This window comes from Rhinichthys klamathensis, unplaced genomic scaffold, assembly GCF_029890125.1.
Source record: "Rhinichthys klamathensis goyatoka isolate OS25496 unplaced genomic scaffold, OSU_Roscu_1.1 h1tg000136l_1, whole genome shotgun sequence".
Classification (NCBI taxonomy): domain Eukaryota; kingdom Metazoa; phylum Chordata; class Actinopteri; order Cypriniformes; family Leuciscidae; genus Rhinichthys; species Rhinichthys klamathensis.
The window spans coordinates 1,800,860-1,814,979 of record NW_026606671.1 but is presented as its reverse complement, the minus strand read 5'-3'; the positions used below and the strand labels follow the sequence as shown (position 1 = coordinate 1,814,979).

At 37.1% G+C, this 14,120-nt stretch overlaps 4 protein-coding genes across 5 annotated transcripts; 2 read left to right on the top strand and 2 right to left on the bottom strand.

Annotated features, from left to right (window-relative positions):
* Window positions 1–1,929: 1,929 nt before the first annotated feature.
* Window positions 1,930–3,355, bottom strand: si:dkey-109l4.3 (uncharacterized protein LOC559137 homolog). The gene is made up of 4 exons (XM_056257223.1): window positions 3,088–3,355; window positions 2,484–2,675; window positions 2,260–2,342; window positions 1,930–2,143 (listed from the first exon to the last, which is right to left on the bottom strand). Exons 1-4 carry the CDS (start codon window positions 3,269–3,271, stop codon window positions 2,105–2,107), a joined length of 498 nt encoding a protein of 165 aa, XP_056113198.1. The 5' UTR covers window positions 3,272–3,355; the 3' UTR covers window positions 1,930–2,104.
* A 402-nt stretch (window positions 3,356–3,757) lies between these two features.
* Window positions 3,758–4,634, top strand: tomm5 (translocase of outer mitochondrial membrane 5 homolog (yeast)). Its single transcript, XM_056257224.1, has 2 exons — window positions 3,758–3,975; window positions 4,288–4,634. Exons 1-2 carry the CDS (start codon window positions 3,855–3,857, stop codon window positions 4,320–4,322), a joined length of 156 nt encoding a protein of 51 aa, XP_056113199.1. The 5' UTR covers window positions 3,758–3,854; the 3' UTR covers window positions 4,323–4,634.
* A 230-nt stretch (window positions 4,635–4,864) lies between these two features.
* On the bottom strand, window positions 4,865–9,499 carry grhpra (glyoxylate reductase/hydroxypyruvate reductase a). Its single transcript, XM_056257323.1, has 9 exons — window positions 9,296–9,499; window positions 8,791–8,921; window positions 8,627–8,699; window positions 8,391–8,507; window positions 7,859–7,947; window positions 7,401–7,502; window positions 5,592–5,727; window positions 5,336–5,466; window positions 4,865–5,258 (listed from the first exon to the last, which is right to left on the bottom strand). The coding sequence occupies exons 1-9, from the start codon at window positions 9,376–9,378 to the stop codon at window positions 5,137–5,139; spliced, it is 984 nt and encodes a 327-aa protein (XP_056113298.1). The 5' UTR covers window positions 9,379–9,499; the 3' UTR covers window positions 4,865–5,136.
* A 76-nt stretch (window positions 9,500–9,575) lies between these two features.
* LOC130089785 (type 2 DNA topoisomerase 6 subunit B-like) lies at window positions 9,576–14,063 on the top strand. Of its 2 annotated transcripts, XM_056257321.1 has the most exons (8): window positions 9,576–9,661; window positions 9,807–9,918; window positions 10,033–10,083; window positions 10,185–10,297; window positions 10,469–10,546; window positions 12,827–12,882; window positions 13,543–13,611; window positions 13,763–14,063. In XM_056257321.1, exons 1-8 carry the CDS (start codon window positions 9,641–9,643, stop codon window positions 13,980–13,982), a joined length of 720 nt encoding a protein of 239 aa, XP_056113296.1. In that variant the 5' UTR covers window positions 9,576–9,640; the 3' UTR covers window positions 13,983–14,063. The 2 variants fall into 2 exon arrangements, with proteins under 2 accessions (XP_056113296.1, XP_056113295.1); XM_056257320.1 differs by lacking the exon at window positions 9,576–9,661 and having other exon boundaries at window positions 9,719–9,918.
* Window positions 14,064–14,120: the final 57 nt, after the last annotated feature.

Below are 14,120 nucleotides of genomic sequence, written 5' to 3'. Positions count from 1 at the left end.
CGCTTCTTTGGTGTATTATATAGTGCACCCTAGCACTGTGCCACACATGTGACTTGATATCCAGACTTTGAATTTCATGTTTAGGTTTACCGCTGTGTCAAAGCATCATGGAAGATGGCTTGTGTTATGCTGTGGTCTAGTGTTCAAAGAGATGAACTACACCTAGTCTGTGTTCACTATAATGTGTCAACGAATGTATTGTGATAGCTTTTGAGTTTGCACAGGCAGACATTACTCTTATTTTCTTTAGAAAATGTAAAAGTCTAGTTAATGTACTCTCTTTAAAAAAAAGAGGTTAATTTGTGATCTATTTAATAGGATTATCCAATACTTATAAATAAGGAGAAATAGCAACACTGGCTCTGCCAATGTGGTGAGTCTGGGGCAGGGCTTTCAGTTTGTTTAACCAATAGAAGGAGGTTGTGTTCCAGAAACATATTCCTTAAGTCATTGGCTGAATTTAGAATAGCAAATTAGCATGCAATGCTAACTACATCTTTTTTGGCAAGAATTTCACGACGTAATGGATGAAAACTATATTAATGCACAGCTCTATACAACAAGTTGGATACATAAGTATATGTAACTTCATCCGCATATACTCAGGTAGAGCGATGTATACTATTATAGTAAATCATTCTCAACTGTTGCCAAAATGTGCCAAAAGGTTCTATATACAGGTCAAAAGAAATATCCTAATAATTGCATAATACTTTCATGTTTAAATGGGTTATTTAATTTCTTTCTAGTGATAAAGTGTGTTTACAAGCTGTTTAATTAATAACATTTAATTAAAATAAAAAATGAGTTGAAACAAATGAATTGAAATTAAATCCATAAAATGATCCCATGACGGGAACCAGTAGCGGCTCCTGGCTGTAAATTTAGGTAGAGCAGATTTTAGGTCTTTGGCATTAATGGTGCTTTTTTTCACTTTTGTTTTTGGCTCTAAAAGTAAGAAATTAGACTGACTGGTGCCAAAAAGGTCTCCTTGCACCAAATTGCAATTGAATCTTGGCTGCCAGCTGTGTTTATAACCCTTCTGTGAGTCATAATAACTGAAAGACTCACCATCAGCCAGCTGCTTTTTACATGAATAGAGTTACTGTGCTCTCAAAATTACCATTAAAGCTGAGCAAGTCATTTTAAATAGTTATAGCCATTGAACACTAGCCTATATAATTTGTAAAATACAGTTTTATGACTAATGAAGTGACTAATAAAATGGCATTATGACTAATGAAGCCTGAAGTACTTCTTTTTCAAACAGGAATAATAGCTTATAGTCTTACATAACATATTGCATCAACTCATTCACCCCATGAAAATTCACGAAGAACAAATAAGCGGCAACCTGTTTCTCCACTCCATCTTATTTCTCCAGTCTGACAGCAGGCCTCTGACTCACACAGGATCTACGTAATGAATGATCTATGTGAAGCTACCCGCTGAGACTGATAGAGGAGGGGGAGTGTGAACAGCCTCTAAAACTCCATACTTGAACAAACTTTAACAGGAGCGAGTAATATTTAAAGTAAGTGGAAAATAACATTAGCCCCTTGCCCTTTCCAATTTCAATTCAATTTTGTAACATTTTGCCATTGGATGAATTTGAACAGATTTATAGTTTTAGTCTTATTTTTTATTGTAAAAAATATAAAAAGTCACCAAAATCAAACTAATACACATACAACAGCAATGTACTATAGCAGTAAAAACATTCTTAGAGTTCAAATGCTGTGCACAAAATCAGAAACAAGCTTTACAAGTGTCACATGACAGGCATCTAAAATGTTTTGGTTCACAGCAATAACTGAGGCTGCAGGATCACTTATAACTGTTTGTCATGCAAAACAAATAAGTATCCATACTAGTAAAACAATAACGTGTAACTATACTGTAATACACAGTAACAAGCACTGTCACAGAACAGAAATATACTGTCATAAAGGCACATATGTCAGTTGATATCACAATATGTAAAATAATGTTAAGAAATACATTGTAACAAGGAAGAGAAATGTCTAGGTTGTGCTAAATAACAGGATTGGTCTGTACTTTTTTAGTTTAGATGATACTGGCCAACTCTGTCTACCCAGAATCCTCAGAGACAATCAAGAGTGCTGACAACTTCCTGGAACACCTACAGGATAGGGAGGGTAAAAACAGAGTTTGAAGATGAGAAGACAAAACTTCCATACCTTAGGCTAAGTGAATGGATATATCATTTTTATATATATTTATTAACATTAAACTCACTTGCAAGTTTGTAAACAAATAAGACAGTGCAATGAAAAGCTTTCGCTCACGTTCACTATATCGCCAGCAATGAATCGCTTGACCTACATGAGCAAAAAGAGATTCTCTTATTGGTCATTTTATTACCCGTTTACTGGAAAACATGCCTACAGGAAATGCAGACTTGAAATAAGCGACAACTAATTCAAAGGATCATATTATTCAAACACACTAATGAGACCTACCTTGGACTTTCTGTTGAAATCCACCAGCTGCATTGCCAATGCAGAAGCATCCCTGCTCAAAGCTGATCTGATCATATTTTTCAATGTTTGCTAACAAAGTGCCATTTACAGGCAGGTATAAAGTGCTTCCATTGGGCTCCCAGCTCTCAGAGTAGTACACACCTCTCTGGCCATCAATCGAGACAAAACCACCTAGAGGTAAGACAACTCGCAGGAGTCAAATCCATTACATTTACGATTAAATGTAGACTTATTTTATCAATGTAGTAAATCCTATATCAGATTAATCAAATTTTAAAAGGATCTATAAGCCAACTGGAACTATAAAATGCCAGATTGATGCATGTTTAGGTTTATAGTTGGAAATACTTAATGCATATTGTATTAGCAATTGTAGGAGATAAAATATGAATGTACAGAATAATCTATACAGATACAATTAGTTGTCCGTTTGTATTAAGTCATTTAATGCAATTATTTTCAATACATACATTTATATTAATGTTTTAATTATTTTTAAGACTTGGGAGACCTAAGTTCAAAATCTGGTTTTGTATTAAACTCGACACATAAGGATTTTGCCTCAACTAAGAGCCATACTTACGTTTCTTCAAGCTCTCTTTGGAGGGAAACACTCTAGGACCAACCTCTTCGTTACCATTAAAATTATTCCCATCATTTCGTTTACGTTTACTGGGTAAACAGATGGGCGACATTTCAGTAAATCCATTAATCCATGTCATATGTGTCTGACAAACGTTACTGGACAGTGGTCCATTAGGGTCCATGATTAACTATACACTACAGTAATGTGGACTTTTTGTATGTAGCCTATAATTATTACATGCAGCTACAATATTCGTGCCTTTGAAGCATTCGGTGCCACACAGGATAACTTACTAAATAAACGCCAGGATATCTGTGGCAGTGTCTATATGAAATAATTTTAAAACGACACAAAGTAAATAATGTCATTAGTTTACTAGGATATGTCTTTCGTTACAGAGACAGGCGATTGACAAGCGCGAACCAAAAATCAAAACAATGAGCCGTGAAGGAGTGTTCTTTTATTTTTTGCCTGATTTAAATGGTTAATTTTTAGTGTTTTTTCTGAAATATATGCTAGAAATCTTTGAATATATTCACTTTTAAGTACTATAAAATGTTATTATAAAGGGAACGGGTTATTTAAAATCATGTATTGATTGTAACAATACCAAATTTACTATCAGGCACAACGTCGTGGGCTAACAGCGAGGGTCCTAGCAGCAGATCCTATGTGACGTATTTCCCTTTTCGCATGCCTCTTGGATTGAATGTGGCTTGGAGCTATCATTTGAGTCACATATAATCTTTTATTCCAGCTTTAACATGTTTAAAATCGAGGGACTTGGGCCGAAGATGGACCCGGAAGAGATGAAGAAGAAAATGCGCGAGGATGTCATCACGTCTGTTCGCAACTTTCTAATTTATGTTGCGCTTCTGCGACTCAGTGAGTATCATCAATGCGCTTCTTGCATGCATTTGGTTAGATTAGATGTGCACGTGTGATCGTAAAAACTGAAATGATGTTCGTTTCTTTTTACTGAGTTTCTCGAGGCACCGTTTGAGACGTTCTGATTGATGATATTCCGCATACTATCAATTATGTGGTCACTATGCATATGAATGACAGAGGTCACCTTTGATGTATATTATAGGCAGTGTGTATAGTTAGAACTGATTAAACTCTGAATCAAGTAGAGCGACGTCTCTTCATGTCGATCAAAAGGTTTATGTTAATAAGTGGCTTTTTGTTTTTCAGCACCCTATGTTTTGAAGAAGCTTGACAGCATATGAAACTTCACCATGGACAGAAACATTCCCTGTACAGATGAGCATGCAGGACCTGGACGACGCTGCACAGTCACTTACAACGGCAGTTACAGTTTAATGATGAGATACTGTAACTTCATGTTCTTTTTTTTTTACTAGTTGCAATTGAATGTACTTAAATTTGTTCTCATCCAATCTCAATTGCATACAAGAGATGTCTACCAGAATGTTGGCATGTTCACTAAGGTCTAAGCAATAAATCTTTCCGTTATTCCCTTTGACAGAGTTGTTGAAACTTGAACTTGGATCATAAAGCAGAGATTTATACGATTTGCTTCAATATAAATAAAAACAATCCCAGAAGTGTTATGAGGCTAAAAACTGAACATGGATTAAATTATTTCATTGAAAATGTCAAATTATGTAATAACTATGTCATTCACATTGTATTCAATTCCTGATGTTTAGAAAAAGTGACTCAGCTACTTGAAATGTGCTTCTCCATGAGATGCCAAATACAGGAGTTTCGATAAATCTATTATTGTTGCATAATAAACACCATATAATTCATTCAATGTTTTTAATCAACAATTTGGAGGGTATTAATGCCATTTGAATTGAGTGTTGAATGACTTCAAATGTGAAATATCACAGCAGAAAAAATGAGCAAGATAAACGCATCAAAGCATGTTATTCCAGTTATAATAGAGATTATCCAGGTGAAATAATTCTAATGTGTTTTATCCACTTTAATCTCATAAAGTTCATGTAGTGCATTTAATGGTTAGATGTCACAGTACTGACTTTTTTCTGTTAGTATAAGGCACAAGCAAGAGCACTACATTTTCAGCTCACTGGGCATTTCAGAGCCTGTCAAGCCTGCCAGCAAGTTGTTTGCAGTGAGTTCACTCATGACACCACGTGTGGAGTAGGTAGCGCTTCCGATATGAGGGAGGACCACTGTAAAACAGAATAAAAAACAAGTTAGACCAGGTTTTTTTCTACAATGATATGACTTACTGAGATTTAAAGCTCACCACAGTTTTTAAGAGTCAGAAGTGGGTGGGCAGTGGGCAGAGGTTCAGGGGTTGTGACGTCAAGCCCCGCTGCTGCAATCCGACCACTGCTGAGGGCTTCAAACAAGTCCTCTTGATTCACAACTGCCCCTCTAGAGAAGGGAGAATACAGTATTTTTCAGTCTAGTTAGGAATTATTTTTTTTTGAGGGGGAGGTTATAGCAATAATGAATCAAACAAGTTCCACTTGTGCTCTGTTTTCACTAGTGAGGTATACCTGCTGGTATTGATAAAGATTGATGTTTTCTTCATCTTGCTGAAGAATGTTTTGTCACAAAGGCCCTGAGTGTCAGGAGTCAAAGAACAGGACACCACCACAAAATCACTCTCACTCACCAGATTGTCTAATGGCACTGCGAGAGAGAGGGGAAGATGAGACAAGAGGCCATGATACAACCTTCATATCCCTTCTAAATAACCTTAATGCATACATGGTGTAGCATCTGGACCAGTCAGACACACAATTATTCATTATAGTTCATTAATAATCTAGCAAACCCCCTCGCCCAAAAAGCAATTGCAACTTCAACCCCATCAACTCATGGAACCATCAAGACTTTCATCCGGACGCTCGTTCAATGGCTAAGGCATAGCAAGTATCGTACAATTAACTAACTAAACAGGTTTAGTGTAAGCGGTAGACCCCTTGTTAAAGTGTTTTAAACTAAGAAATGGATGGTTCAGATGGTTAAATGACTGTTCTATAGCTTCATTCCCTGTTTCTGTCTCCAGTTCTGTCTTTCACTTTCCATTTTACCCATGTATGTGTCGATTGTGTGTATGTGTTTGTTTATGTGTTCGAGATTTAGTTAAATAAAACTTGTGTACACATTCATGCGAGTTGATTTTGGTCACTACTTGTTCTTTTTCTGTGGCCATGAAAAATATAATTCCTGAGAGTTGATAGATGATCAACACAGTGTTCGCTGGTCAAACAGATTCATTGTAATCTGTTGTAAACAGGTTGTAATATTAGTTCAGCTACATTAAAGGCAGGGTAGGCAGTTTTTTTTCTATAACACTTTTTCCCAAATTTGTTTAAACTGTCTTTATATACCAATTCATGTTTAAAATGTAAGTACTCTGAAAAGGAGAGTATTAAAAAACGAGTGTCTGTAGTCCTCAGGGCTGCAATAAACACAGCTACTTATTCCATTCGGAACGAATGAAATGATTGGCTGGGCGACTGTCACTCTCCCTCGCTACCATGGCTACCACCCCTATGGAGCGAATTATGTGCCAAAATTAAACAAACAAATCCAGCATTTTGCAAACAAACTCGATCTGCTTTGCAAAGGAAAACTCGACTCGCAAACAAACAGAAAGCAATTTGCAAAAACAAAGGTCAATTTGAGCAAAAATGCAGTGGAGTAACAAATATTGTGTTTTACAAATATAAATAAAAATGATCCTTGATAATATTTCACAAATAAATACAAACCATCCTACAAATTGCATGTAACCTTTGAACAAATACCAAATCTAGTGCATACAAATGCATATCTGTCTGTTACGATTGTGAGATCTCTCGGCTCGATTTTCTCACAAATGTGTCCAGGCAGATTTTCTCATAAATGCAGATGAGTAACTTCCTCTTCTAAAACAGTAGATGGCGCTAAAATAGGGGATTAAATTAGCGCTAGTCTCCCGGGAGAAGCACTGATTTGAAACGCGCTTGCCTTTGCCTACAGCTGAGGAAAAAGTTTCGGTCTTACTTTATTTTAACTTTATATATATATTCTGTCCTACTTTATTTTCACTTTCACAAAAGTGAAAATCAGCGAAGAAATTACTAGAGTTGCCAAGTTCCCCTTTAAATATGTATTGGTATATAAAGACAGTTAAAACAAATTTGGGGAAAAGTGTTTTAGAAAAAACCTGCCTACCCTGCCTTTAAGTTAATTCTATTAACTGACCCAAATATTTAGAATGAATTATACCAAGTTACGATTAATTATTCATATTTCCCTTTTGAGCTAATCTGCTACAATGGAGTGGCATGAAGCAATTTCTTTTCTTTTCCTACCATATTCCCCATCAACCTCTTGGGCCTGAGGTTTGGGCTGTCTGCCGGTGTACAGCAGTCTCTTCACACCAAACGGCTTCAGTCGCCTTGCAATGGCCAAACCTACAAATCACAGATTAAACAGAAAATCTATCAGGCCCAATAGACAGAATGCTTTTCATTTGTGAAAATGTATTTCTCCCTATAATGATATTGTCGGATAAAACTGGTCTAAAGTGTTCACTTTAGTTCTTCATCGTTTTAACAATATAAATAGGGCGATGTCTTCAATTACCCTGAGAGATTACACTACATATGGTAACAAGGTTACCCATGTTAAGTGGCTTGTTTGCACTATAAATGTCATTGAATTTGTCACTGAAGTAAAACAACAGATGGTGTACGTATCAGAGCAGATGCATTTGTAGTTTATTTATGGTACTACTGAAGGGAGGAAAAATTAATCCTTCATGCCGTACCTATGCGGCCCAATCCAATCACCCCAACAGTACTGCCCGAAAGACCATAACCACACAGCCACAGAGGCTTCCATGTACTCCAGCCGCCACTGAGAGAGATTGGGAAAATATGAATATTCAATTAATATAATAATATAAAAATTAGATATAGGTAATAAATTATTACTGACCGTTTTAAATTCCAAGATTTTGAATTGATGTATCAGTGCAAATCTCTTTATTTTTTTATTTATTTATGTGCCCTCATAATCTTTAATCTAAATAACTTCCCCCTCCCTCTTGCATCTCTTCTCTAAAGACTTGTTAACTGGCACGACGACGGGACAACCTGTCACTCACATGAAATCACAGGGGGGAAAAAACACAACGATCCAATCAATTCCTGATGAACAAAATCATGACTCGCCCTACATTTTCTCTTGTTTAAGAAACCATTTTGTTTATGGCTTAAGATTATGTAGAGCATTCGGATCGGTTCCTCTACAAAGCTGTGATATGTCATATGATGAAGTAGAAAATGTGTCTGACTTACTTTTTCACTTCTTCTACACCCTCAGGAAGACGTCGGGCAGTGGCCAAGAGCAGAGCCACTGTTAGCTCAGCAGTAGCATCCGTCAAAACATCAGGAGTGTAGCCTACTCTTATCCCTCTGGGATGAAGAAAGAGAGTATATGCGTTAAAATTGTATGGACATTCTTACTGATCAATCATAATCGATCCACTGTGTCATCTTGTCACTTTCTGGGCTTACAAAAAACACAAACTCACCGTTTCTTTATCTCATCTATAGCAAGGTGGTCAAATCCAACAGAGAGTGTGCTGATCACTTTCAAGTTGGGTCCTGAGCATATTTAATATGTGTGTTATCAATATTACCTAATCAGTATCTTCACCTGCAGTTGTTCTACAGCTTAAACAGGGGTTTGCCTTACCAGCCGCATCCAAGACCTCAGTATCAATTTTGTCTGAGAGTAAACAGAGAATCCCGTGAGCACCTGCCACCCCCTTCAGAAGTTCTGCCCGGGGCACAGGCTCATCTGAGTCCCACACTGACAAATTACACCTGCACATAACGGGGAACAACAGAGGCATCTAAATCAACGAAAAATGCTCAGATATTTACAAGTAGTTTCATTTCAATCATGTTGTGCAACGTTGTTTGTCAAATATCAACGTGTGCAATAAGGCTCGTGACGAAACAGTGTGACGTTTTACATTTAGACTGTGAGCATGCTAAGCTCACTGGGGTAACTTTAAATGCAGGAGTTAAGGCAAACTCTTGTATCTGCCTCTAAAGATCCTTGAGGTTCACATGCTGCCAATGAACACGTAGTTTTGACACAAGCTACAGTACCACAGAGAGCATCTCAGATATTTTATACATACAAAATTTGCATATATTGCATGCATACTACTAGACAATATAAAGTTTCGTACAGGCCGGCTTTTTGGAGTATTTTCATGCCCTCCTGGGGAATGCGTCTCGTGACGAACACTTTCAGAATCTGCTGTGCGCTCATCCTGCACAATTAAAGGTTAAACGGATGGAATAATAATCAGATATATTTCCCTTCGAAACTGGTAACAACAGAAATCCAGAACAGACTTCCCCTATATTTACAATGGATGCAAAGGTGGGAAGCACTAAAGAACGTTACAGTGAGCTAGAGTCTCGCTCAGCAGGCTTTAGCGCCATCTAGTGGAGCGGATGGACAAGGCAACTGCGGTTGTTTGCTTTTCTGAGGAACTTTCATTCGGATGAAAATTTGATAGGGTTTGAAAATGAACTGTAAATTGCGACAGGTACATTTAACGTTGGTCTTTTTAATGTTAAAATTTTTTTGTTTGTTTTGCTGGAAATGTATTTTACTCGTAGGGGGTACGTTTCGTTTCGCCGTGTATGTTTTGCGGCTATGTGTTGGGCTTGTTTAATTTTCATTTTCTGCAGGTTTTGAGGTGTTTATTGACTTTAGTTCATCGCGAGTGTGGTGAGTGTAAACGGACAGGAGGTTTGATGGTTGTCACAAGGGCGCTCTGTGAATCTCCGGCAATTTTAACCGGTAAAAAAAAGTCATTCTGACTTATTAAACAAATTTCATTTTGTAAGCTTGATAAATGAATTTAATGATTTGTATTAATGTTTAATTCATCGTGGCAATCGTTGTCTTTCATAGTATCTGCTGCTGGAGCTTGGTGTAGCAAAGTTTCTACTTCTGCTTTGAAGGGTAACGTTAGCCTACTAGTGTGTACTAACGGCCTATACACTGATAATTGTACCTGTGAATAGGTTCAGATTCACGCTGGTTCTTCTGTTTTCCTTTTTTAGAGGCTGTGGAAAGACTTTCTTTACAGGTCCCACCTTGTGAGTGTGTTCATCAAGAAGAGCTTCAGAGGTTTACTGATAATTTTGGGTCTTTGTTTTTCACCTATTCTTTTCACGTAAGTGCTTCCTTACTGAATAATCTATCAGTAAATTTGTATTTGGCAAAATAAATTTGGCTTTAATTCTCATACTATAGTAATACTGTGTTTACTTTTTTCATGTACTGTATACTGGTAGTCACAAATTATGTGTAATTTGATTTATCTTCATTTTAAAATGTTGGAAAGGCTTCTTGTCAGTCAGTGGAGGAAGAACAGTCAAATATCCAAAAATGTCTGCACAGACTCAGTCTTGTTCATGCGCAGGTGAGACCAGTGGTGTTCATTTGATACATGCCTATTTCAAGATTGATCATTTCCCACATATACATTGAAATAAACCAAAACGTTCACCGTTAAAGGATTAGTTCACTTCAGAAAAATCTAAATTTCCTGATAATTTACTCACCCCCACGTCATCCAAGATGTTCTTGTCTTTCTTTCTTCAGTCGAAAAGAAATGAAGGTTTTTGAGGAAAACATTCCAGGATTTTTCTCCATATAGTGGAGTTCAACGGTTATCAATTGTTTGTAGGTCCAAATTGCAGTTACAGTGCAGCTTCAAAGGGCTCGATCCCAGCCGAGGAATAAGGGTCTTATCTAGCGAAAAAGATTGGTCGTTTTCTAAAAAAATATACATACTTTTTAACCACAAATGCTTGTCTTGCACTAGCTCTGCAATGCACCACGCATTACGTAATCACGTAGAAAGGTCACGCGTGTTCCGGTTCAAAAAGGTAGGATTCTCGAAAAATTCTCATTTTCTCCACCAACTTCAAAATCGTCCGACATCGTTGTTTTTACCTTTTATTTATTTATTCATTTTGTAAATGGCGATTGACTTAGTCTTTGCACGTTCGCTTTGTACCTCAAAGTGACACAGTACAAGCTTCGCGTGTCCTTTCAATGTGATTACGTAATACGTGGTGCATCGCAGAGCTCGTGCAAGACGAGCATTTGTGGTTAAAAAGTATATAAATGTTTATTTATTTTTATTAGAAAATGATAGATCGTTTCACTAGATAAGACTTATTCCTCGGCTGGGATCGAGTAGAGCCCCTTGAAGCTGCATTAAAACTGCAATTTGGACCTTCAAACCGTTGTACCCCATCAAAGTCCATTATGTAGAGAAAAATCCTGGAACGTTTTCCTCAAAAACCTTCATTTCTTTTCAACTGAAGAAAGAAAGAGTCAGGATATTCTAATTCTGAAGTGAATTAATTCTTTAACATGAATCATTTTTTATAAATGCGCATATTTGTGATAATACTGTTGCATATTTAGAATTTTCAATTAATCATGAGTAAAACTATTAAAGGGATACTCCACCAGTTTTTCTTATTAAACTATGTTATTCCCTTAACTAAGACGAGTTGATACATACCTCTCTCGTCTCAGTGCGTGCACTATATCGCTCTGTATTGCCGCAAAACTATGTTAGCACTTAGCTTAGCCCATGCATTAAATATGGGCCAAGCAGAGAAGCGACCAAACACTTCCACGTTTTCCCTATGTAAACACAGTTACTCGAGTAGTGTAACTTGACCTGGGCTGGTGACACAAAATAAACCGTTGCGCTTTTCTAAGCGTTTAAAATTGATGACTATATTGTATGGCGGAATACCATAACAAGTGCTTTTGAGCACTTCGACTTGGCGCAATAATATCTTCACTCGTGAAAAGTCCCGGCTCCCGCTTCCTCTCCCCCTCCCTCTGACATTTCCGTCAATACAACCAACGTGACTTTTACTACCTGTGCTGTGCTATTAGCAAACTGCAGATCATTTGCAATGGCGGACTTTGTAGATGATTATGACTTCTTTGTAGAAGACCCAGAGCCATATCTGTTTGAACCCGAGTACACGGAGGAGGAATTAGCTCTTATGGACCGTGAGAGGCAAGAAAGATATGATCCAGAACAGACCGGAGCTGGCGAAAGACCACGGGCAAACAGCAATTGGTGGTGCAAGTGTGACTGTTGCGAACAGATGCCGACCGAAATTGAGAGCCTGTGCTGTTTAGAATGCTAACTAAGCTAACTAGCTTCCAACAACCTGTAACTCCGCTCGAACTACTACTACCGGCGCATGTCACGTTGGTTGTATTGACGGAAATGTCAGAGGGAGGGGGAGAGGAAGCGGGAGCCGGGACTTTTCACGAGTGAAGATATTATTGCGCCAAGTCGAAGTGCTCAAAAGCACTTGTTATGGTATTCCGCCATACAATATAGTCATCAATTTTAAACGCTTAGAAAAGCGCAACGGTTTATTTTGTGTCACCAGCCCAGGTCAAGTTACACTACTCGAGTAACTGTGTTTACATAGGGAAAACGTGGAAGTGTTTGGTCGCTTCTCTGCTTGGCCCATATTTAATGCATGGGCTAAGCTAAGTGCTAACATAGTTTTGCGGCAATACAGAGCGATATAGTGCACGCACTGAGACGAGAGAGGTTTGTATCAACTCGTCTTAGTTAAGGGAATAACATAGTTTAATAAGAAAAACTGGTGGAGTATCCCTTTAATCTTTTTATGTTTTTTTTACGTTTTAGGTGGAAATCATCTTTGAGATTAGGACAGATTCAACAACACACAAGCAAATGTTCAGGTTAACTGAATAAATATTTTCACTACCGTACAAAAGTTTGGCATCAGTAAGATTTTAAGATTATTATTTATTTACCTTTATTAAGCAAGGATCCATTAAATTGATTAAAACCGTAAAGCCATTTATAATCTTACCGTTTTTTCATGTTTCTAAATGCTGTTCTTTTGAACTTTCTATTCTCTTAAAAATCCTTTAAAAAGTATCACGGTTTCCACAAAAATATTAAGCAGCACAAGCATCTTCAACATTGATAATGATAATAAATGTTTCTTGAGCATCAAATCAGCATATTAGAATGATTTCTGAAGGATCATTTGACAAGGAAGACTTGAGTAAATATGCTGAAAAATCAGCTTTGCCATCACAGGAATAAATTACATTTTAAAATATATTATAGAAATGGTTCTTTTAACTTTTACACAATATTACTGTTAACTGTCATTGTGATCAAGCCAAATAAGAGACTTCTTTCAAAAACAATAAAAAAAATCTTACAGACCCCAAATAATAATAATAATAAAAACCCAAAGCTTATTTTTATGTTTTTGTTGCTTTTACTCATCTCTGTATTGATGTCCTACAGGTCTACTCGTATAAACCTTCTCATTATTATTTTTTTTAAAGATTTGTGTGTAATAATCTTTATTTGTTATTTTATAGTGGAGAGAAAGGAAGTAAAGTTTCAGTGATGGATCACATCATTCCTATGGACACTGCCGCATACGGACAGTCAGTTGCTGCGAATTTGTATTAAACAGAACAACTTGGTGTCAAGCAGAATCAACACACCTGATTGGCCATTCTGTTTTAACATCCTGAATATCTGTCTTTACTTGCATTTTTTTTCTTCACACTTTGCTTCTGTAATTTTATTATGAAGGAGTCCATTCTCTGTGCGGTGTTTCCCATCCTGTCCACAAATGCACCCAGTATTGGGAGACACACTGAGTTGTGTGCTCCCTACTGACATAATAGAGGCTGGACTGTGTGGAGAACTGAGCATGGTTACCATGGCAACACTTGCACCCTGTATGGAGCAGTATTCCAACTGGCCCACTCAGCTCTCATGCATACGGATATCCTTTGTGATGGTCACATAATAATCGTTATTATTATTTAAGAGCATGCATATGATTTTAGGCTACTTGCCTTACAAATATGCTTGGTCTTTTTTGGTAAAAAATATTGTGATTCTGATGCATTATTCATATTAATGAACAAAAGAGATATTTTCCTTG